General features: G+C 52.2%; 1 protein-coding gene across 15 annotated transcripts; it reads left to right on the forward strand.

Moving 5' to 3' along the window:
* Nucleotides 1-5072: 5072 nt before the first annotated feature.
* Nucleotides 5073-18205, forward strand: ST6GALNAC6 (ST6 N-acetylgalactosaminide alpha-2,6-sialyltransferase 6). Of its 15 annotated transcripts, XM_038549260.1 has the most exons (7): nucleotides 5073-5192; nucleotides 6319-6375; nucleotides 8046-8136; nucleotides 9919-10098; nucleotides 12276-12682; nucleotides 15992-16099; nucleotides 16738-17060. In XM_038549260.1, exons 2-7 carry the CDS (start codon nucleotides 6350-6352, stop codon nucleotides 16925-16927), a joined length of 1002 nt encoding a protein of 333 aa, XP_038405188.1. In that variant the 5' UTR covers nucleotides 5073-5192; nucleotides 6319-6349; the 3' UTR covers nucleotides 16928-17060. The 15 variants fall into 15 exon arrangements, 13 of the variants coding, with proteins under 13 accessions (XP_038405188.1, XP_038405184.1, XP_038405182.1 ...); XM_038549256.1 differs by lacking the exon at nucleotides 6319-6375 and having other exon boundaries at nucleotides 16742-18205; XM_038549254.1 differs by lacking the exon at nucleotides 5073-5192 and having other exon boundaries at nucleotides 6375-6512; nucleotides 16742-18205.
* The last annotated feature ends 5969 nt before the right edge of the window (nucleotides 18206-24174 follow it).

A 24174-nucleotide genomic window follows, 5' to 3' on the forward strand; every position in this document is an offset into this window, starting at 1 on the left:
GCCAGGCGGGCTCAGTTGATAGAACAGACGACTCTGGGTCGTGAGTTCAAGCCCCACGTGGGTGTGGAGCCTCCTTAAAAAAAAGAAAAGGAATCCCTACCTCATGTGATTGTATGAATTCAGAGAGATGGCCCCAGGGCTGGCATTTCCTATGTGGGATCCATCATTTTCAAAGGGATCTCCCTTGTTCACCTGGCCCTGCCCTTGGCAGCGACAAGAAGACTGCCCACCCCTACTGGCTCCCTCCCTGCTCACAGCCTCATCCTCGGTCTCCAAAGACCAGAGACTGCTGGTTCTGATGGGATTTGAACTCACCCTGCCTTCCAGGAGGTTGGGTTGCTTCCTCCTCCTGTTCCATTCCCCGGGAGATGCTGGCTCAGCCCCTGGGCCCAGCACACAGAGGAACCTCTATTCTGGTCCTGCCCCCCGTGTGGGATGTTTTTTGCTGGTTTGCCCTAAATAATGTGTCTTTCTGGGGTGGTGACCTGGCAGGACAATCCATTGCTACTTCCTCCAGGCCAAAGAGGATGACCCCTGGCTGTTCTGTGACTGGTTCAGGGCCTGCTGAAGGCTCTCTGCCACTGGAGTTCCAGCAGCTTCCAGGAGGTGAGTTGGGGGCAGGAGCTTCCTCTCAACTCCAAGGAGTGTGGTGGGGGTGGGGGCACCAAGCTGTGCAGACCTTCTTTGGGGCTCTTCTTTCCTGTCCACAGCCCTGCTTTTTTGTCCCCCCTGGCAGGCCTGGTGGGGACTCATCTACTTCCTTCTAAGGAGACACCAGATGAACCTCTCAGCCTAGAGGTTCTTAAGGGGCCTTTTTTTCAGAAGGAACTTGGGGCCAGGCCAGGAACTCACCTTCAAACCTCATCTAGCCGGCTGAGGAAAGGAATACTGGTTCTTCCGTGTACCACTGGGTTCTTGTGTCCAGTGTCACCTGGGCCCACCTGAGCACTCCAGCCTGTTTGTGAAGAACCAGCTACTTCCTGGTTCCAGACTCACTGTCCAGGTCTTGGGAACACAAGCTTATGGAGAGCTCCTGTGTGCAGGCCCACACCTGCTGGAGCCTCTTGCTAGCCTCTCTTCCAAATGCCCTTCCATTGGGCTCCTTCTCTGTCCAGAGACAGAGAGAAGCTGCAGTTTCTAGGCTTGGCTCCCACACTGGCTCTGCCCGAGGAGTCAGCAGGGAGACTTGGACAGGTCTTGACCCCTCAATGGGCTTGGTTTCAGTCCGTGAAAATTGGGAGCTGGGGTGGTGGGTGAGGAGGCCCCTGTGGTCCCTTTTTAGGGCAAAGATTGCTAAGTGGTAAGAAAGGAGGGTGGTCACACTCAGGACCCCCACTCTGGGACAGGAGGAAGGCCTGAAGCAGAGGTCACTTGTGCCAGACCATGGAAGGGCAGCCCTGTGGGGAGGACCAGCTCCGGGCAGGATTGGAGTGTAGCATGGGGATTGGCATGGCCACCCATCCATGAAAGCCCTGCTGTGGGCGTAGGCAGGCCTGGGGCTTCAGGGCAGAACGGCTTGTGGTTACTCAGCGGACAGGCGGGAAATCCCGGCCTGGGCAACTGCACACACCCCAAGCCTCACTTTCTCCCTCTGGAGCAGAGTGTCCATCTCATAGCTTATTTTAAGGATTCTGTGAGGTATGTCTGCAGAGTGCTTACTTAGCATGAGAGAAAGCCCCCTACACGAGGGATCTGTTTTTCTTATCCTTGTTATTATTGAAAGGCTTGTTCTTATTCTTGGGGCCCAGGAAAGGGAAGCTGGCCCTAAAGCGGAGCCTCTGGAGTAGGCCTGTGCCTGGAGACAAGGCAGGCCTGAGGGGGGAGCTCCAGGTCCAGATTTGGTCCAGGAGCTGGGTTATTGCAATTTGATTTCTGGAGTCCCTGTCCTTGGCCTGGGGCAGGACAAAGAGCTGGGGACAAGACGCCCCTGCCCCCTGTGGAGCCTCCAACCTGCAGGGTGACTTCAGGCAAGGGGCTCCTCTTCTTTGAACCCTCCAACATCCGGCTTCTCACCTCACTGCCTCGTTCCTTGCCCAGTGGTTTGCTGTCCTGTGGCTGGCAGGCGGAGGTCCAGTAGCTGGAGTGGGGTGGGACTCAGGAAGCAGACGGAGGTGGACAGCATGGGGGCAAGAAACAAAAACTTATGGCCCCAGAGTAAATTCTGCAAAGAATAAATCGCAAATAAAAATTAAAAGAAGAAGGAGGAGGAGAAGAAAAGGAGAAGGAGAAGGAGGAGGAGGAAGAGGAGGAGGAGGAGGAGAAGGAAGAGGAGAAGGAGGAGAAGGAGGAGAAGGAGGAGAAGGAGGAGAAGGAGGAGGAGGAGAAGGAGAAGGAGAAACAGCCGCAACAGCAGCAACAGCTGCAGTAGCCTCCAATCCACCTTTGGCTCTCTCTACTGAGCCCTACTGTCCAGTGGGTGGTGTGTCTCCACAGCCTAGAAGATGGACCTTGGGCCTGTCCTCACCCCACTTTTGTTTTTTTTTTTTGTTTTTTTTTTTTTAAACATTGGTTTAATTTTTTTTTATTTATGATAGTCACAGAGAGAGAGAGAGGCAGAGACATAGGCAGAGGGAGAAGCAGGCTCCATGCACCGGGAGCCCGACGTGGGATTCGATCCCGGGTCTCCAGGATCGCGCCCTGGGTCAAAGGCAGGCGCCAAACCGCTGCGCCACCCAGGGATCCCCCCACTTTTGTTTTAATTGAAAACAAAGTGGTATGAACTTAACAAATGAGTCCAATGTAAACAACCTGGAACTTAAGAAAGCAAAATGAAGGCAGCACCCACCCCTACTGTGCCACATCCACTCTTCAGGGGCAACTACTGACAGCAGTCCAGTATGGATTCTTCCAGAACTTTGGTGTACATTTTCAAATACATAGGCATAGGTAGTTGTATTTTTTAAAAGGAATCATGTTATATAGGCAGTTCAGGTTTTTTTTATAAGTTAAAAACTCAGTTTTTAAATATGAAAACATTGTGTAACCATGATTTTAAAAATTTCTGGAAAATCCAGTTAAGCTTCCCCTCAAAAAAAAAAAAAAACAAACAAAAAAACCCCCCAAAACAAAAGCAGTCCATAATCTCAACATTCCAGAAATAACCACTCTTAACACTTTTTAAAATTTTTTTTAAATTTATTTATGATAGTCACACACACACACACACACAGAGGCAGAGACACAGGCAGAGGGAGAAGCAGGCTCCATGCACCGGGAGCCCGACCTGGGATTCGATTCCGGGTCTCCAGGATCGCGCCCTGGGCCAAAGGCAGGCGCCAAACCGCTGCGCCACCCAGGGATCCCTCTCTTTCTTTTTTTAAAAAAACATTTTATTTTATTCATGAGAGACAGAGAGAGGCAGAGACACAGGCAGAGGGAGAAGCAGGCTCCATGCACCAGGAGCCCGACATGGGATTCGATTCCGGGTCTCCAGGATCTCACCCTGGGCCAAAGGCAGGCACTAAACCACTACGCCACCCAGGGATCCCCTCTCTTAACACTTTAATCACTCGTAGGCAAAGGGTATCTCCATATTTTCATTTGATTTATCTCCTCTTTCTTTTTTCTTTGAACACCGTGATGCATACAAATGATGGCAGGCATCATACTCATAAGTTATAAAATGTAGTAATGTGGGACGCGTGGGTGGCTCAGCGGTTAAGCGCATCTGCCTTTGGCTCAGGTCGTGGTCCTGGAGTCCTGGGATCTAGTCCCATATCCGGGTCCCTGAATGGAGCCTGCTTCTCCCTCTGCCTGAGTCTTTGCCAATCTCTGTCTCTCATGAATAAATAAATTAAATATTTAAAAAACACAATTGTTTAAGTTATAAAACATAGTAATGTAACAAACCTCTTGAATCCGGGTCCCAGTGGAAGACCAGAGGGTAGGAGGACTGCATGCTTCTGTATTTCCTCCCTCCCCTCCCCTGCATCCCTGCCTCCCTGACGAAGACAGCTGTGTTCTTGACTTTTGCTTGTTTAAAACTTTAATCATTCTGATAGGCAAAAGCTCAGTCTGTCCCAGGCTGTGAGAGGCGTCCCTGCTGACAGCTGTTTGCTTAAACAATATAGTGTGTAGTTTTATTTGGTCTTCTGGGATTCGTCTTTTTCACTGCGCATGTCTCTACAATCCATCCATGTCACATAGCTCGTTCATTTTTCCCTGCTATATAATACTCCACCATGGCATACTGCAAAGGAAACATCAATTTTCCTGCTGATGGATGTATAGGCTGTTTCCGGTTTTGTGTTATTTCAAAGCTACTCTGAACTTTGTCTTGTGCATGTGCAAGAGTTTCTCCGGAGTACATATCCAGGAGTGGAAAGCAAGTTTTTACAATTTCCTTTTCCAGAACGATTAACTTCTTTCATTTGCTTTCTTAAGTAGCTTGTAGATATCCTGGACGTTTCTTCCTGTCAGGTGCCTATTGACTTGCATCCTTCATTTTAGCTGGGCTGTGCTTTTGTTTATTTAACCAGGCCCCTATCGTGGCTACTATCACATAAAACCCATGTCATGAATACCCCGACAACTCCAAGAAGTTACATAACATTTTTAACCCTGACAACACCCTATGAGCCTGTTCTGCCTATTTTCCAGAGCAGAGGAAGGGTGAGTAATGTGCCAAGCCCCAACAGCTAGTAAGTGGCACAGCTGGACTTGAATCCAAGGGAAGGACCCCTGGGTTCACTCCCGGCGACTAGTGGATACAGGGCTCTGGGGGCCCGGGGTAGGGGAGCTCTGGATGAAACTCAACTGATTTCGAGTTCAGTGCGCCCTGGGACTCGGTTTCCCCATCCGGGCCGTGGCGGCAATAAAGCGAGATAAAACAGGCCCCACTCACACTGAAGGGCTCCAGTAGGCTGCTGTAATTTTTTTTTTTTCATCGCCACTCCCGGCTGCCGGAAGGAGCAAGCGAGGCGCCTGCACGGCCCGGGCGCGGGGTCGCCAGCCCCCCACCCCTCCCCGCTGGCGCCGCCCCTGGGCGGAGCCTCCCGCGGCCCCTCCAGGCTCCGCCCGCCTCCCTGGCCTGGGCCCGGAGCGGCGGCGGCGGCGGCGCTAGGACCCGGCGGGCGGGGGCTGCGGCGGGGCCTGGGCGGCCGGAGCGGCGCGGACCCCCGCTCTCGGCTCCCGGCTCCCGGAGCCATGTGAGGGGGCTCGGGGGCCGCGGGGCCGGGCGCTCCCCGGGGGAGGTGAGCGGGCGGCGCGCGGGGGCGGGCAGCGGGAGGGGGGCGCTGCGTGCGCCCGGGGGAGGGGGTCGGGACCCCGGGCCGGGGGGAGATGTGCAGCCCCGGACCCCCCCTAGACCCGCTGTCCCTCGGCGGCCGCGCCTGGACATCCCGGTCCTCGCGCCCAAGGGCTGTCGCGGGGTTCGCGGGGCCCCTGCCGCTGACTACTCCATTAGGGCTCGGGGACCTGCCGCCGTCCTGCCTCCCTCCTCTCCCCAGCCGGGGCTGGGCTCCGGACCGCCCGGAGTGCGGGAATTGGGGCGGGGGGGGGGGAGGTCGGCGCGAGAGGGGGCGTAGAGGGTGAGTCGCTCCCCACCAGTGGACCTAAGGGCTCAGCGACCCCCCATCTAGACATCAGGAGCCTCCCTCCCCCTTCTCCCCAGCCCTCCTCCCACGCGGCTCGTGGGGGCGTCTCGACCCTGCAGGAGGACTCCCCGGCGGAGAGGGGCAAAGCCCCCATACAGGGGGCAGGGTGTGTCCCCCCACACGCAGCCACGGACTGAGCCCTCCTGCGCGGCCAGTCCCGGCCGAGGCCACGCTCCTGGCCCAGCGCTGGATGCCGCCGCCTCCCCAGCACGAGCAAGTCACTCCCCAGCAGGCCTGCTCCCTGGTGCTAGGCCAGGTGCTGAGCACATACTTGGTGGCCTCTGGCCGATTCCACCCGGGGAGATCCCTGAGGGAGATCCCGGCAGGCTCAGCCCTGGACTGCTCCCTGCAAACAAGCCTGCAAACAAGGCTCCCCGGCTGACTCTGGGCAGCTCTGCCTCTCTGTACCTCAGTCTCCTTATCTGTGAAATGGGGAATAAGAGCCCTTCCCTCCAGGGTTGCGGGGAGGATGGGGTGAGTGGGTGGTACCTAATGTGGCTCCCTGCACATCTTCCTTGGTATTAGAGGGAAGTGGCTAGGCGAGGTATCTGAGAAGGGGCAGTGTTCTGGCAAGCTCCAGGTGAGGCAGGCCTCCAACAATGAATAACCACAAGGCTAACAGGCACTGACCGATCACTTTCAAGCCCCCTACTTCCCTTGCCACATCTGCTGGAATCCTTTCAACAACCCCATAAGTTACCTACTCTTATTATTCCCATTTCAGAGATGAGGAAACTGAGGCTCATAGAGGTCACATGGCTTGCTCGAGGCCCCTCAGCCAGTAAGTGGTGGAACCGGGATTCACACTGGCACCTGAGATGCTGTATGACCGTGGCCTTCTCAGAGCTGGATTGTGATGGGGCTGACCAGGGGGTCCGTGGTCCTGGCTGAGGGCACTCATCAGGCGAAGGTGGGAAGGTAGGGAGAGGGTGGGCCAGGGAACTGGAGTGCCCTGGTGTGTCTGGGGCGTGGGGCATCCGAAGGAAAGGGTAGTGAGAGGGGAGGCTCCGCTCAGAGGCAGCTGGACGGTGAGGGCCCAGACTGCCAGGGGGTCAGTGCTGATGGGCACCACGCTGGGATTCTGGACTCCCGTCTCGCGCCCCAGCGGGGGCTGTGAGTCCGAAGACAAGTTGTTTCCTCTCCTAATGGGCCTCAGTTTCCTGATCTGTATGGTGGGCACTGGACCCAGCGAGAGCTCCCCCCCGGGCTGGCCCTCGGGTCCTGGCCCTCGGTCTGGGAGGAATCAGAGGCCCGGCCTGGGAGGAGGGGGCCTCCCCCGGAGAAGGGGCGGGGTTGTGCGGTGGGCGGAGTCGGGGCCCAGCCAATCAGGAGCGGCATGCGAGGAGCCTCCTTCGGCCTGGGGTTCTGTGGCTCTTGGTGGTGGCGGTGTAGGAGTAAACAGCGGCCAGGTCAGGGAGCGGGGACAGTGGCCGGAGCTGGGAGGCCCCTGGACGGAAGGACGGAGCTGGGGAGCCCTGGGCCCCTGTTTCTCCCTCCGCACACTCTCCCAGTGGCCTCGAATCTACTGGAGGTGGCTGGAATGCAAGTACTCCCTCCCTTTGGACAGGTGGGGAGATTGAGGTCTGGAGGGGAGCTAGGGCCTGTGAAGATGTCCCCTCGCAGCCGCGGCCGCTAAGGGCAGATGGGCAGGCAGGAAGGATTGTCCAAGGCTGCCCCGTTACTGGAGGTCCTCCACCCGCTCGGAGGGTGGGACTGTGATTATTGCCCATTGGTGAGTCTGTGCCCTTAACCCCGAGATCTTATTGTTAATTAACGAAGTCATTAAGCGAACCTCCTGCACCGATCTCTGAGGCTTCACAGAGGAGATGGTGAGTGAGGATCTGGGCCGGCCCCACCCTCAGGGAGCTCTCAGCCGCTCTCAGCCTAGTGGGGAGGTGACACATAGGAAGTTGTTGGCCTCCCCCAGGCTTGGAGGATGAGAGAGCGTGAGCAGGGTGCAGGAGGGCAGGGTGTTCTAGATAGAAGGGATGTGTTCTAGATAGAAGGGACAGTTAATGCAAGATCTGGAAGGGTGCTTTGCAGAGAACTTTGGGGACCTGTAAGGAATATTGCCTTATTCCAAGACCACAGGGACCTACATCAGAGTGTGGCGTAGGAGTGTGCATGGGGCTCTTGCTGGGTTGGGGTGCAGCCTCAGACCAGTCGGTTGCCTAGGAGAGCTAAGGTATGGGGAGGTCCCTGTTCGGGGAGCGGAGTGGGAGAGAGCAGGGGACCAAGAGAGAGGCAGGGCTCTGCCACCACCTGGCTGTGTGACCTCAAGCAGGTTGCTGCCCTTTCTGGGCCTCAGTGTCTCCCTCTGCAAAATGGATATGGCCTTGAGCCTTGAAGTCTTGCGTGGGTAAGAGGGCTGGTAGGGTGGGGAGGGTGTAGCCTTTGACCGGCTGTTCTAGGGGAGAGGACTCAAGCCATAACCTTTTCTGTGGCTTGCAGGTGTGACCCCACATCCCTGCCCCCTGGGCCACCTACAGGACGCTGGCCCCTGCCCCTCAGCAGACGCCGGAGAGAGATGAGTAGCAACAAAGTAAGCCCCCCTCATTTCTTGTCCTTATCTCAGCTTTTTACTTTCTCAGTGAAGTGGGCTCCTTTGGGCCTGCCTCCTCAGGCCACTACCGGTGTCTCTTCCCTACCAAGAAGTGGCTGATGCCTGAGAGGCTTGAGCTCTGCTGTGGCCACTGATCCCTGTAGCTTTGGGATCAAGCTCTTTTCTCATTCTGGGCTAGGTCCTCCTCTGTCCTCCTAGGTTGACTGGTCCATCTGTGGTCCAGAATTGGCCGAGAAGGTGACTGTGAAGTGCTGTGCAAGGTGGGGGTGGGGTGGGGTGAGCAGGCAGTGGTCAGAGTCAAAGATGACAGGATGTTGGGAGCATCACTCTGAGGGTGTCACAGCAATCTATTCATTCACTACTATGTTCCTGGCCCTGTGGACCCCTTCCTGGGCTCCAATGCGGGGCAGCCTTGGCACAGCTTGAGGGTCAGGGGTAGTGTAGTGTGGACATACCAATCTGGGTCAGACTGGGAGACAGAAAGCACACAGTAATTTGAACCAGGAAAGTTTAGTGTAAAGAACTATTAGCTACAGCCAGGCATCGAGTAATGAGGGATTGGAACTCTTAGGAATACAAGACTAGCCAGGAGAAGGAGCAGCCACCACCTGCAGGCCTGAGGCCCAGGCCTTGCTGGAGAGGGCACAGCTCTGGCGCACTGGATGACAGAGACCTTACCCGGTGCTGGGCTGGCAGAAGTTGTCATAAAAACACTTCTGAGCTACGAGGAAGGCTGCCACTCTGAAGAGTCCCTCTGAGCCTGTACAAAACTGCTCCAGGGACAGAGCTCTGGCCTCTGGTAGTTGAGTGTACTGCATGAACTGAACTCTGGAGAAGCTGTGTTCCTAGCAGGAGCCAGAGGCACTCTGCTCCCAAACTGCCTGAAGCCAGGTGCCCAAGCAAGCACAGCTGAGTGCTTCTGGCTGCTGGTCACTGGGTGCTGGGGATGGAGCATGTGCTCTGGAAGCCGTGTGCTGTGGAAGGGCAAGGGCACAGACCAGGTGTCAAGTCCAACTAGAAGCAGGAAGCAAACTCCTCTTGTCTCGCACTGCCTCTCCAGCATCCTTTCCTGACAAAGCTCAATCTGCAATTAATTGGCAAAATGACACTAGGGCCCAGGGCCATTTTCACAGAGCAGGCAAAAAGGGTGAACTTGGAACTGAGGAGAGATACATGAGTAACCAGCACAGAGGGCTTAGCGCAAAGAGCCAGGACTTCCAGATCTTGTCTCACCATGTGGACCCTGGGCAGATAAATCCCAGTGGATACTTTGGGGATTACTTTCCTACACTGGCTGCCCACACATTCCAATTCCTGACCAGATCCATCCCCTCTAGGCTTCATGAATGATAAACATTACAGAGAGTTCCTGTTTGGGGAAGACCTTGGGCCCTCTCCTTTGAATGCCTCACCTGTCTCTAAGCATCCTTCCAGCTGCAGCTGAGGTATCCCTCTGACACATCCAATCCAATCCAGCGAACCCTCCCCAAGAACCTTCTGTGCTTCTGTGTTCTGGGAGGTGGGATAAGGTGGCCAACGAGGCTGTCTCAGTCCCAGCCCACAGAGCTCATGGTCTGACTGGTGGGGAGGGGGTGGGAGACCACAGTGTGACCAGTGCTGTGATGGGGGTGCTCAGGGGCCCGGAGGAGGTGGTGCCTCAACTGGTCTGAAGAGCAGGAGTTAGCCAAGCATTGTAGGTGGCAAGGACGAGGCAGGGGCCTGGGGGGTGGCTGGGCACTCATCGGCCCCTCCCCTCTCCAGGAGCAGCGGTCAGCAGTGTTCGTGGTCCTCTTCGCCCTCATCACCATCCTCATCCTCTACAGCTCCAACAGTGCCAATGAGGTCTTCCATTACGGCTCCCTGCGGGGCCGCACCCGCAGGCCCGTCAACCTCAAGAAGTGGAGCATCACGGACGCGTATGTCCCAATTCTTGGCAACAAGGTAGCGTGACCACTTTGGGAACTCTTTGAGACCAAGCTGATGGTTGGTCTTCCCTGCTACCCACCATCTCTGTTCCCACTCCTCCACCTCTTCTCTCTGCTATTTCCATTCTTCCTAAAGGAAAGGGGGAACCCCAGGAGTCAAGGCCTTGGCTTCCAGTGCCATCAGCCCCTGGTTTGCTGTGTGATCTCAGACAGGTGCCCTGTCTGTCTCTGGGCCTCCACTTTCTGCAAGGTCCCATTTTAACATTGATATCCTACTGCTTTCTGAGTCTGAATCCCTAAGGAGAGGTATTGCTGGCTTTCACTGATCTCTGTCTCTGCAGGGGTGTCCATACAGGGTTTGGGAGCAGAACACTGGAGTACTTGACAACACAAAACAGTCATAATAATGGTTGTCCTTTGTCAATTGCCTGCTGTGTGCCAGGCACTGTGATTAGCAGTAATCGTCACACCTACAGAGGCTGTGAGGTCAGCATTGTTATCCTCCTGGAAGAGATGGGGAAACCAAGAGTCAAAGAGGTAAAGTCACTTGTCCAAGGCCACACGGCAAGGGAGGGGCAGAGCCCCAAATCCCTTTGGAGTTGCAGCTGTATAGAGAAGCCAAAGGTCATTCCCAGGGCTTTAGTTTGCCTTGGGTAGCCATGCAACTCAGGCTGTATTTCTGGGGTTCCCTCTATAATCCTCTAAGCCGTAAATGTTTTCTGAGAGGCCAGGGAGATAATCATTGGCCTGGAATATGGACTCCACCTTCCAGGAGGAGGAGGTCTCCAGATCCCTGCCTGCCTCCCTCTCTTCCGTCACAAATCCTCCTAAATCTATCAGGATCTTTGTACACTTGGTGCCTGGGGCTCTGAATACACCCTTACTGCGAAAGGGCCCCTTAGCAGATATTTAGACACGGATCAACATCTAACTGAGATCCTAATGCCCTTGAAATAAAAATAACAGAACCTAGGAGAAAGTAGAAGAGCTTGAGTGCGGGTGGAGGCAGTGCTGAGCTTGTAGCTACCTCCAGCCTGACAGGGGAAGCCAGTAGAGCTCGGGAAAGCTGCAAAAGCCATCAGCTGAGGTCCATGGGACCAATTGTTGGATCTTGGAGTAACGGCTCAGGGAAGACTGCCTGGAAGAGGTAGCACCTGAATTTAGGCTTAACGGGTAAAGAGGAATTCCATGGGTAGAAGATAGGTCCCAGAGAACTCATGGTTCCAACTCATTCAGCAGTGGGGAAACAGGCCCAGAGGGGCTTCCACCCTTTCCTAACTGGCAAGGTGGTGTCTTGTTGGTGGGTGTTGTGGAAATGTCATGGGTGCCCTGGGCAGGATTCCCTCCTATGGGAACTGGACTAAGGCTGGGGCGCTGGGGCCACACAGAGTTGGGTTCCTACCCAAACGCTCCGCTCCTCTGCTGTGTGCCTTGGGGACATCCCTGCATGACTGTCTTGTCCTCCTGTTCCTTCACTCTGCCCCAGCCAAGCATCCTTTTGCTTCCCAACATACCATGGTCATTCCCACTTCAGAACCTCTGGTCTTGCTGTTCCTCCTGCCTTGAGTACTTTCCTATGTGGTTCCTTTTCATCCTCCAGGTCTCCACTCCGAGAGCCCCCCATCCCCCAGATGATCTTTCTAGAGTAGCCCCTACTCCTGTCTCTCTTGATCCCTTGCCCCTACTGTATTATCTTCGTAACACGTTTTACTCACCACCTGGTGTCATTTTGTCTTTTACTTGTTCCCTGACTCTCTGACTGTGAGCTTCTTGAAGGTAGGAATGGGGTCTCTTTGATTCATTGCTTTGTCCCTGGCATTTGGCCATTAGCTAGCTTGAAGTAATATTTGTTGAATGTTGAGTGAAGAGCCTTTAGTTTCCTTGTCTTTAAAATGGGCAAAATAGGGGCACCTGGGTGACTCAGTCAGTGAAGTGTCTGCTTTCGGCTCAGGTCATGATCTCAGGGTCCTGGGATCGAGCCCTGCATCTGGCTCCCTGCTCTGTAGGGAACCTGCTTCTCCTTCCCCCTCTGCACCTCCCGACACACAATCTCTAAATATACAAACAGGTAAATAAATATGAATAAAATAAAATGGGTAAAATAATTCCTGCCTCCCAGATGCCTGGATGTACAGGGCATAGGGCCTGGCACTGAGTGGTCATGACAGTGTTGACTTTCCTTGCCCCCCACAGACGCTGCCATCCCGGTGCCACCAGTGTGTGATTGTCACCAGCTCTAGCCACCTGCTAGGAACCAAGCTGGGTCCCGAGATTGAGCGAGCCGAGTGCACAATCCGCATGAATGATGCGCCCACCACGGGCTACTCAGCCGATGTAGGCAACAAGACCACCTTCCGTGTGGTAGCCCATTCCAGCGTATTCCGTGTGCTGCGGAGGCCCCAGGAGTTCGTCAACCGGACCCCCGAGACCGTGTTTATCTTTTGGGGCCCCCCAAACAAGATGCAGAAGCCCCAGGGCAGCCTTGTGCGCGTCATCCAGCGGGCAGGCCTGGTGTTCCCCAACATGGAGGCCTATGCCGTCTCTCCCGGCCGCATGCGCCAATTTGACGACCTCTTCCGGGGTGAGACGGGCAAGGACAGGTACCAGCTTCCTGCCTGCCCCCTCTAGCCAGCCCTGTGCTCCCCCTAAGCATTCTCTGCCTACCAGGCCTTCGGTTTCCAGCATGCACTCCTCTGAGGCTGTGGTCACTTCCTGCTACCCTCTGGTCAGATTTTCCAGGAGAATCTTCTTCACGTCTAGCCCCTAGCCTGGGTCACTTCCAGCATGCTCTGCACGGTCTCGTCTCCCCAGGAGGGCTTCCTCCCAGCATGCATTGGTCTGAGGAAACAGGACTCTTAGCATGTTCTGCTCTAAGAATCACTCACTCCTAGAATCTTTCTAGGAGAACTCCCTGTTGCTCACAGCAGGAATTCACTGTACCCAGCATGTCTTGCTTGAGGCACACAGTTGCTCCCAGCATGCTCTATCCTAAGGGTACATCTTTCCCAGCATGTCCTTTTCTGGCTGATCGCCCCAGAAGAGCTAGGCCAGTGCTATCCAATAGAAATATAATGCAAGCCATGTATGTAATTTAAATTTTTATAGTAGCCAAATTAAAAAAGTAAAAGGAAACAGGTGAAATTGATTTGAATATATTTTATTTAACCCGAAACACTCAACATCTATACCCTGTATTTTTTTCGGTTTGATTAATCCCTAAATATTTAAGATTTGAGGGAGCTATTATAAATTTTATTTAAAATTTTAGGGAGTTTCCATTTATTTATTGCTAGTATATAGGAATACAATTGATTTTTTGTGTGTTGGCCTTATATCCTATAATCCTGCTAAACTTACATATTGGTTCTGGGAGATTTTTCTAGGTTCATTGGGTTTTCTATGCACGAAATCATGTTGTAAGGACATGTAATTCAGAACACCTTTATTTCTTCCTTTCTAATCTGTATGCATCTTATTTCTTTTTCTTGCCTTATTGCACTGGCTAGGACTTTGATACAAGGTCAAATTATATGGGGGATGATGAGAGTAGACATCCTTGCCTTGGTCGCCATCTTGGGAAAGCATTTGGTCTTTCGTCATTGAATATGACGTTAGCTATAGAGTGTTTAGTTATCCTTTACCAAACTGAAGAAGTTCCCTTCTCTAATTTGCTAAGAGTTTTCATAATTATTGGATATTGAATTTTATTTTATTTTTTATTTTTATTTTTTTTGGATTTTGAATTTTATCGAGTGTTTTTCTGCATCAATTGATATGATCATGTGGTTTTTCTTAAGGCTATTACTATGGTGGATTATACCACCGTATATATTTTTGAATATTGATTGATTTTTGAATATCGAATCAGACTTGCATTTCTGGAATAAATTTCACTTGGTTGTAGTGTATTATTTTTATATAGTGCTGGATATGACATGCTAATATATTTTTTAAGATTTTATTTATTCATGAGAGACACACAGAGAGAGGCAGAGACATAGGCAGAGGGAGCTCTTGCAAGGAGCCCGATGTGAGACTTGATCCCAGATCCTCAGATCACACCCTGAGCCAGAGGCAGATGCTCAACCACTGAGCCACTCAGGCATCCCAACATGCTAATATTTTGTTGAGATTTTTGTGTCTGTACTCAGGAGACATACCAATGTGTAGTTTTGTTTTGTTTTTGTACTGTCTTTGCATGGTTTTTGGTATTATGGGTAATGCTGGCCTCAGAAAATGTGTAGAATTGGTGTTATTTCTTCTTCAAATGTTTGGTAGAATTTGTCAATGACACTATCCGGACCTGGAGAGTTCTTTTTGAAGATTTTCTGTTTTTTTAAAGATTTATTTATTTATTCATAAGAGACACAGATAAAGACCGAGACATAGGCAGAGGGAGAAGCAGGCTCCCTGCAGGGAGCCGGTTGTGGGATTCAATCCTGATCCCAGATCTCAGGATCATGCTCTGAACCAGAGGCAGACGCTCAACCACTGAGCCACCCAGGTGTCCCTCTTTTCTGAAGGTTTTGTTTTTGTTTTTATTTAAGGCTTTTTTTTAAAAAAAAATATTTATTTATTTATTTATTTATTTATTTATTTATTTATTTATTTATTTATTTATTTATGAGAAAGAGAGAGAGAGAGGCAGAGACACAGGAGGAGGGAGAAGCAGGCTCCATGCCAGGAGCCTGACGTGGGACTCGATCTTGGGACTCCAGGATCGCACCCTGGGCCAAAGGCAGGCGCTAAACCGCTGGGCCACCCAGGGATCCCCCTTTTTGAAGGTTTTGAATGATGAATTCAATTTCTTTTTTTTTTTTTTTTTTTAAAGATTTTTTAAATTTTTATTTATTTATGATAGTCACAGAGAGAGAGAGAGAGAGGCAGAGACACAGGCAGAGGGAGAAGCAGGCTCCATGCACCGGGAGCCTGACGTGGGATTCGATCCCGGGTCTCCAGGATCGCGCCCTGGGCCAAAGGCAGGCGCTAAACCACTGCGCCACCCAGGGATCCCTGAATTCAATTTCTTAATAGTCACACACACTCAGGTTCATCTGTTTCACCTTGACTGAGTTTTGGTAGTTTCTGATTTTCAATCTAAGTTGAGGATTTTATGTATGTAATTGTTTGTGGTTTGCTTATTGCCCTTCTCATGTCTACAGGGTCTGTGATATATAATCTCTGTTTTATTATTGATAGTAGTAACTCTGTCTTTTCTCTTTTTCTTTGTCAGTCTTGTGAGAGGTTCATTTTCTTCTTAAACTTCCCCAAGAACCAAAACAAAAACAAAAACTTCCCCAAGAACCACCTTCAATCAAATATATCCAAACTATTTTCAGTTTAACATATAATCAAAAACTACCAGTGACATTTTCTATGTTTGTTCTTTCATACTAAAAAATCCCATGCATATTTTACACTAATGGCACATTTCAACCACATGTCATGCTACTTACTGGCTGCTGTAGTGGGCAGCTCAGCTCTAGGTCCTTGGCTACTTTCCATGTCTTGCTCTGAACCTGTGGTCACCGCATGACCTTCTCTGATTAGTCTCCCATTAGTTTGCTCCTAGTGTGGGCATGGCTGCTCTTAGCAAGCTCCATCAAGCAAGACCACGAGTCTAGTGAGCTCATGGTCACTTGTGACCTGCCCTACTCTGACTAATCTCTCCAGTTGATTCCCAGCATGCCCTGTTCCTTCAAAGGCGCTCTCTCCACACCCTTCGTCTCTGCCCAGACAAGTCCTCTGCCAGCATGCCCATGCTCCCACAGTGGGGCTTGAGCAAGGGGGTCACTGAAGTTGGGGGAGGGCCCCAGTGGGGGTGGGGGTGGGAGGAGTTTCGGGAAACTCCAGGCGTGTTGACCTTCCCATGTGTGTGCCCCCTCATTGTGCCCCCTCTCTGCCCCCAGGGAAAAGTCTCATTCGTGGTTGAGCACCGGCTGGTTCACCATGGTGATTGCAGTGGAGCTGTGTGACCATGTGCACGTCTACGGCATGGTCCCCCCTGACTACTGCAGGTGAGCCCCGGATAGGGCCCAGAAACTTCGGCTGGGGGTGCCTCTGAGGGCCTCTATGGTATTCGAATTGCTCTGCAGAGATCTAGGCTTCTTGGGGCTCCTCCCCTCAACTCAGCCAGAGTCCAGAATTCATATATTAATAACTATTATTATTATATGAAAAGTCTGCTAGGTGACAGCTTTTCTTTACCGAGTGCTGACCATGTTACAAGCCTCGCTACATTTGTGATGTCATTTACTCCTCACAGTGACCCTAATGGGTAGTTACCTTATTCTTTCTGTTCCATAGATGAGAAAAGCTGAAGAAAACGTTTTGTGAGTAGCCTAAGGTCCCACAAACAGTAAGCACTGGGGCCAGGTTCCAGAGCCCGCCCTTCTTACCACTACCCCTACATCACCACCCTCTTAAGGAAAGGAAAAGTTTCAATCATATTAATTAAAAAAAAAAAAAAAAAAAAAAAGTCGAGTGGTCATAAACCTAATCCGCTCTACACTCATTTTACAAATGGGGAAACGGAGGCCCTGGGAGAGGCAGGGATTTCCCCCACTGAAATCCTCTAGTAAGTCAGGTGCTGGAAAGCGCAAGGACCCTGCTGGTGCCTGCCCTACCCTGACAGCCCCCATCTGCTCTGCCCCAGCCAGCGGCCCCGTCTGCAGCGCATGCCCTACCACTACTATGAACCCAAGGGGCCAGATGAGTGTGTCACCTACATCCAGAATGAGCACAGCCGCAAAGGCAACCACCACCGCTTCATCACCGAGAAGAGGGTCTTCTCATCCTGGGCCCAGCTGTATGGAATCACCTTCTCCCACCCCTCCTGGACCTAGGCTACCCTGCCTGTGGACCTCTCACAGGGGACACAGGAGAGTCCTCTCTCCTCCCAGCCACTCAACCAAGGGCCATCTCTTGGCCAATCAGGGCTGGCCGGAGTGTCTTTTGGCTAATCAGGGCCTCGTATCCTCCAGCCAGGGCCTGGGGGTGTCTCTTGACCAATCAGGGATTTGAGCTATGTGGTTAATCAGGGGTGATGGAGGTATTTCTAGTCCAGTCAGGGTCTGAGCATAGTCTATCAGGGTATTTCTGAAGTTATCTGAGGCTAAGGACATGTGCTTTCCCATGAGGCCTTGGTTCAGTGCCCCAGGATGGACCCCCAATCACTCCCTTATTGGCTGGGACAGTAGGGTCCTGTCCTGAAGAGCTGGGAACCCTGAGCCAGAGAGAGGGTTTGCATGGGAGTGGGAGCTGTCTGGAAGCTAGGCCAGGGCATTTGTGGGCTTATAGGGGGCTACTAGAGGTGGGAGCCCCCATCGGGATCTTGGCTCTGCCCTGAGTGGCTTTGGACAAAACCCTTGCCGCCTCTCTGGTCGCCCTCCTGCCCGTGTCAGGTTCTAATGTGGAGTCTGAGGCCCCCTCCCACTTTCCCCACTGACCTCTTTGGGTCTGTCTTCCAGTAAGACTGGGCCCCTCCCGCCACCTACCCTTGCTGGGGGGCTCAGCTCCTGGGGGTCTGGAGTCCCCTTCCTTCACTTCCTCCTGGAAACTTAGGGTATTTTTGCACAAACTCCCACAGAGTTTGGGGGGATCTAATAGGAAAGGGATAAACCTTTAGCTATTTTCTTAATCCCTCCACTCAGCTGCCATTAGTTTGGCTCTTAAAGAGCCAGGCTCCCTTTTCTGCCATCTAGCAGTGAGGCTTTCCACCTGTTGGAGTGGCCTCTGGGGCTGAGAAAGGGGGAATCCCAGCCCAATTGGGGTTTCACACAGCCCCTTTGTCGCTGCTGGAATCATCCAAGGGTCTCCCCTCAGCTGGGCCTAGGAAGGCTCTCGGGGGCCAGGAGCCGTGTCACCTGGGTTCTGTCCCCTCACTCTAGATCAGGCACTTTATTGTTGGACCTCAGTGGGGTGGGCTTGCCCCTATTCTTCCAGAGCCTGGAAGGGAAGACTAGAGGGCTTCCTGGAGGAGGCTGTGGAGCAGGAGGGGTCAGGTGGAGAAGAAAGAGGCCAGCAGCAAGCCTTTGCACACTGGGGTGGGGGCTGGGAGCCGGCGACTACCCCAGACTTGGTTTTGTAATGATTTGTACAGGAATAAATGCACCTAAGCTCTGTTTCTGTTTCCTGTGTCTCGGATCAAGCTTGGCCTTGTCCGGCCCTGCTGTGAGCCTCCTCAGGACAGTGCCCACGCCCTCCAGCCTGGGAGCCCACACTCAGGACAGCCGGCCATTTCAGCCAGGCAGTGAGTCATGCATTTTGCAGCTTGGGTGGAGACCTGGCAGCTCCAGAGGTGTGTGGGGTTCCCGGAACCAAGCCCACCTAGCTTTTCCAGTGTGACCTCAGGCCAGTCACTTCACCTCTCAGAGCACCGGTTCCCTCAGGGGCGAGACAGGTCCAGACACTGCCCTCCAGGTTCTAGGGAGGCTCCAGGAAAGGGAGGGGCCCCGTGCTAGTCCTGTCCCAGACAGGGCCTGGCGGGTGGTCAGGACTACAGGACAATGACACTGGGCCCTTTATCGAGGTGACATTCTTCCGGAGGCTTGAAGGGTGAGGAGGAGTCTGTAGAAGTTTGGGGTAAATGCTCCTGGCAGGAAAAAGTGTGTGTGTGTGAGGAGGAATGATATCGTTGTCACAGAAGCAGAAGCTCTGCAGGAGGCCAGAGCAGCACAACCAAGGGGAGACTGCAGGGGGTGGGTGCTCAGAGTTTGGCTCTAGGGCCTCCGGGAGCTGAGGGCAGGGACATTTCCTGTGAGGCCTGGCCTGGAAAGGAGGCGAGGCCACTGGGCTGGCAGCCTGGGGAGGGCCCCGGTGAGCCCCGGACTCCACGCGGCTGCCGCCACGTTCTAGGCAAAGGGTTTGTTTGCTCCAGGTTGGCAGGAGGAAGGGGGTCCATGACCCTGGCTGATTACAACCTGTTGAGGCAGATAAGATGCCCTTGGGAGCAGAGGCCTGACAAAGGCGCTGTGTGAGTTGAGGGCAGGCTGCCGGGACTGCAGGGACGAGGGGGGGAAGAGCTCTACCCCGGCACTGGGCCAGCTGGGAGGGTGGGCCACAGACTTGGTAGGCCGCAGGGGCACCATGCATTGGTTCTTGCTCACATTTACGTTCATGCAACAGGTAGCACATGTCATGTGCTGTGTTAGGTGCAATTGGTGAGAGAGGGAACGTCAGGTGGGAAGAATGGCCTGAACAAAAGCCTGGTGGGAACAGGGAGGGGGGACCTATAGCCTCGCTCTAGTCAGCCGTGAAGCCACAGAAGGAGGGAGCAGTGGGAGATGAGACGGCTTGGGGTCAGATGGGGAAAGGCCATGAGTGTCAGCGAGAGAAGGCCAAAGGCGCAGCCCTTGGGCAGCAGAGGGTGGACAGGACGATGGGACGCTGCAGGGCCCGGGCCTGGGGCCAATCAGGTACAGTAACGGTGGAGGTGGTTGGACAGTTGGAGGGACAGTTGCAAGGGACTCCTTGCAAAGTCCTTATGTGGGGAGCCTAAGGCCCTACATGGCAATGGGAAGACAGGAATATGGCAGCACTTCCAGTCCCGCACAAAGGCTTCTGGGAATCTGGGTCCAGGCAGAGGTTTCTAAGTCAACCTTCTCCCAGAACACTGTGGTCCCTTTGCCTGCTCACTGGTAGGCATGAAGGCAGATGCCAGAGGAGGACATTAAGAGGGGGGTTGGTCGTTTCTCCTTCTGCCTATGTTTATGCCTCTCTATGTGTCTCTCATGAGTAAATAAAATCTTTGAAAAAAAGAGAGAGGGGTTGGTTGCTGGGGGTGGATCCTGGGATAGTTCAATTTAGCATCAGAAGGTAGCACTTAGGGACGCCTGGGTGGCACAGTGGTTGAGCGCTTGCCTTTGGCTCAGGGTGTGATCCCAGAGTCCTGCGATTGAGTCTCATATTGGGCTCCCTGCGAGGAACCTGCTTCTCCCTCTGCTTGTGTCTCTGCCTCTCTCTCTGTATCTCATGAATAAATAAATAAAAACTTAAAAAAAAAAGAAGAAGGTAGGACTTGGAAGGAGGCAGGGGCCCTCAACCCCACAAACTCATGGCCTCAGTTGGGACCCAGCAGAGACTGGTCCACTCATTGCCAAAACTAACTCTCTAAAGCCACCTCACCATGGTTGTCTTTGCTCTAAAACCTTCACTGGCTCCCCAGTGTGGCTAGGACCAAACCTATCTCTTTCTTTGGGATCTGCCCCCCCACCCATATCTCTGTGGTTCCCTTTCCCGGTTACCCCTTTTTTTTTTTTTTTTTCCGGTTACCCCTTTAAGGGGCCTACTCCTCACCCCTCCGTTGGGGCTAGGGGGGCATCTCCCACCAGCTGCAGACCTGACGTGTGCTTCCTGGAGTAGCCAGTCCAGCTGTTTCCTGCTCAGCTCAGGGGTTCAGCCAGGCCCACCTGGGGCAGCTGGGCTGTGCCTGGTTCCAGCTGTGAGCTTCAGAGCAAGGCTGCCCCAAGAGTCAGCCTCCCCCAAGCAGGCTTGTCTAAAAGCTTTGGGGTTCTTTTTCTTAACCAAAATATTTTTAAATATTTTAAAAACTGGTTTCATTTTATATGTTTTTAGTTTTTAGTTTTTTTTTTTTAACGTTATAAAGTGATACAAGATAGAGGGCATCACCCCTCATCCTATTCCTGTTAACAGTGTAAGGTATAATTTTCCAGATTTTTCCTCCATGCAGCTTTTTGCCTTTTTCTCCCTCTCGCTTCTCTCATTCCCTCCTTCCTTCCTCTCTTCCTTTCTGCCTTCTTTTTTTCTTTTTTTAGGTTATAGCCTGGGGCGGGGGCGGGGGGCGGAATCCTGACACTTTATTATCCCAGCATTGGTGGAGAATCCACAGGTCATACACTAATGAAATAATTAAAATAGGTACTCAAATACAGAAATTTGGTTGGCTGGAAAGCTCATTGAACTTCCAACTTGCTCAGATAGAATTACAAAAAAGCAAAATTGTGTTTTTCACAGACTTCAATCTGGCTGAGACTTGAATGCAGAATAAAACAAGTACTTAAAATTTTAAGATTTATTTATTTATTTATTTATTTATTTATTTATTTGTAAAGATTTTATTTTATTTATTCATGAGAGGCACAGAGAGAGGCAGAGACAACAGGCAGAGGGAGAAGCAGGCTCCATGTGGGGAGTCTGATGCGGGATCCCAGGACCCTGCGATCACAATCTGAGCAGAAGGCCTCAACCACTGAGCCACCCAGGTGCCCCTCTTTTTTAAGGTTTAAAAATTATTTTATTGGGGAACAAAAACCAACATAAGATTTACCGGTTACCCATTTTTAAGACTACAGTTTGGTAGTGTGAAGTACACTCACATTGTTGTAAAACATCTCCAGAACTTTCTCTCATCTCATGTGCCTGCAAGTCAAAGTCTATTAAACGGCAACTCTGAATTTCCCCTTCCCCACTGAACCCCTGGTTGCCATTTCTGCCTTCTGCTTCTATGAATTTGAGTACTCTAGATACTTCATATAAGTAGGATCATACAATATTTTTCTTTCTGTGACTGGCTTATTCACTTAGCATCAGGTCCTCGAGGTACATCCGTGTTAAAATTGTTTTATGTATAAAGTAATAGGTGCTTGTCTTATTTTTAGAAAGCAAGCAAGCAAGCAAACCATCCTCTAAGTAAGAAGTGAAAGTCCCACCTCATCAGGGGGTCATGAGCACACCCCCGCCCTGCCCCCTCTGTTCTGCTTCATTTTATGACTTAAAGATACCATCAATTTGATTATAAGGCAACACGATTTCTGAGAAGGTAAAATGCAAAACAACAAAAACAACCTCCCCCCCCCCAAAGAAAACCAAACCGGGAGGAAGAGATTTTACACACACGCCCCTGCATGTTTAGAATTATTTTCCCTGGGCTCTTTGCCTGTTTCTCTTGCTTCACAGTCGCACAGACCTCTGGCTTCCTTTCTCCTGCGGACTCTGCTGCAGAGTCCCACCCCATCCAGCCTGGCTGTACCACCTCCCTCCCATCAGTCAGACCCACTGGCACTGGAGAACCATCCTGTACACATTTTGTGCCCACGTGTGAGAGAGATTCCTAAAAGAAGAAGGGTACATTTGAAGTTTTGATGGACATCATCAGTCTGTTTTCCCCAAAGATTGTGCCAGGGTACTCAGTCACCTACAGCTTTGGAGAGGGTCTTTCAAGCAACTTCAGCTTCAAACTTCTAAGGCAGAAAGAACCTCTGGCCCAGCACTTACTCCTCCCACACAGATGGAGGAAATGAAGGTCCCATGAAACAGGGCCCTTGTCTCATGTCACAGGTGGCAGAGCTAGGACGAGACCCAGGCCTTATTGCCCTGGATAGTTTTTTTGTTCAGGAACCACCCACCTGATACAGTCTCACTTTCCTGGTACTCTCGCTGTCTTGCTCAAACACCTTCCATGGCTCTCTAGTGCCTACAAGACGAACTCTTAAGTTCAACTCACCACTCTCTGGGACTGCTACCTTCAAGGTCATGATGTAGCCTGGTGGCCAGCTGCATGAGTTCTGACACTGCATGGTCCTGGTCTCTACCCTGCTACATTATTGAGCACCTTCTGCTATGTGCTGGTCTCCACGAAGGAACACATCACTTCTGCCTATTTGAACTAAGAGAAAGAACTGAAATAAAACAAAAGCCTTTATTTGGGGTCTGAGAACTGTAATTTGGGGAGCACAGATTCAGGGGAGCGACCCAAATTGCATCCGGTGAGGAGGGGAAGCCAGGGGTCTTTATCAGCAAATTGCAGAAGTATTAGGAAGAAAGACCACACAAATTGTTTTCTAAACATATGGCTGAAGAGAGACTGACATTTTACAGTGTGTCAGGTTTCTTTTTTTTTTTTTTTTTTTTTTAAATTTTTATTTATTTATGATAGTCACAGAGAGAGAGAGAGAGAGGCAGAGACATAGGCAGAGGGAGAAGCAGGCTCCATGCACCGGGAGCCCGACGTGGGATTCGATCCCGGGTCTCCAGGATCAGCGCTCTGGGCCAAAGGCAGGCGCCAAACCACTGCGCCACCCAGGGATCCCGTGGGTTTCTAATACATTATGACAGTTGCTAGGAAAATAATCAACTTGTTGATTTGTGATTTGTGATTCTCGGTATCAACTTTGTTGATTATTTGTTAAGAATGGGGGGGGGGGTGCAGGGCACCTGGATGGCTCAGTGGTTGAGCGTCTGCCTTCGGCTCAGGGTGTTCCCAGGATAGAGTCCCACATGAGGCTCCCTGCAGGGAGCCTGCTTCTCTGCCTGTGTCTCTGCCTCTTTCTGTGTGTCTCTCATGAATAAATAAAATCTTAAAAAAAAAAAAATAACAGAGGTGCAGCAGCTCTGTGCTCCATCATATACGCCTTTGTCCAGTTCAATAGTTCAGAAATCCCTGCGTCTAACACTGGATGAAATTTTTTGTCCCAAAACGAGGTTTCAGGTTCAGAGGTTTCAGAGAGGTTCACACTGGGGACCCCAGGCAGGCTATCTTGCAGGCGTGACCCTCAGTTTCCACTGTGTTTAAGGATCCACGGGCCCAGTGTGAGCCCCGCGCCCTGCCCAGCACCTGGCACAGTGAGTGCTCGTAAAGGGGAGCCGTTCTGCCGGGATGGTCCGTCCCCCATCTGGGTACCCTGCGTCCCACTCAGCATTCTGCATGTCCCACATCCTCGTGCTCACCTCGTGGGAGCTGCCTGGCAGATAATTGGAGGCAGAGCTGATTTTTTATCCCCTTTACAACCACTAGCCAGGGAATGGGTACATGAATGGTGTTTGGGGTCCTGAGAGAGTTTCAGTCCCAGAGAAATTCTCCGGCCCCTTCTAACAGGCAGGAGACGAGGAGTTCCAGGTGAGTCTGGGCAGCATCTCAGGAGGGCTGGGGGCCTGGTCTGGCTAGCGAGGCCCCCTTGCCCCCCAGTCCCTACATTGGTTGTCTCCCACACTGGGGTCTGCTCTCTCGCCCACTGTGGCGGGATTTTGTGCGGAGCCTCTAGCCTCGGAGCCTCAGTTTCCCCAGCTGTTACAGAGGAAACCCGATCCCCCCCGCAGTGATGTGGGGGCGGCGGCGGCGGCGCGGGGCGGGAAG

Source organism: Canis lupus, chromosome 9 (assembly GCF_011100685.1).
Source record: "Canis lupus familiaris isolate Mischka breed German Shepherd chromosome 9, alternate assembly UU_Cfam_GSD_1.0, whole genome shotgun sequence".
NCBI lineage: Eukaryota > Metazoa > Chordata > Mammalia > Carnivora > Canidae > Canis > Canis lupus.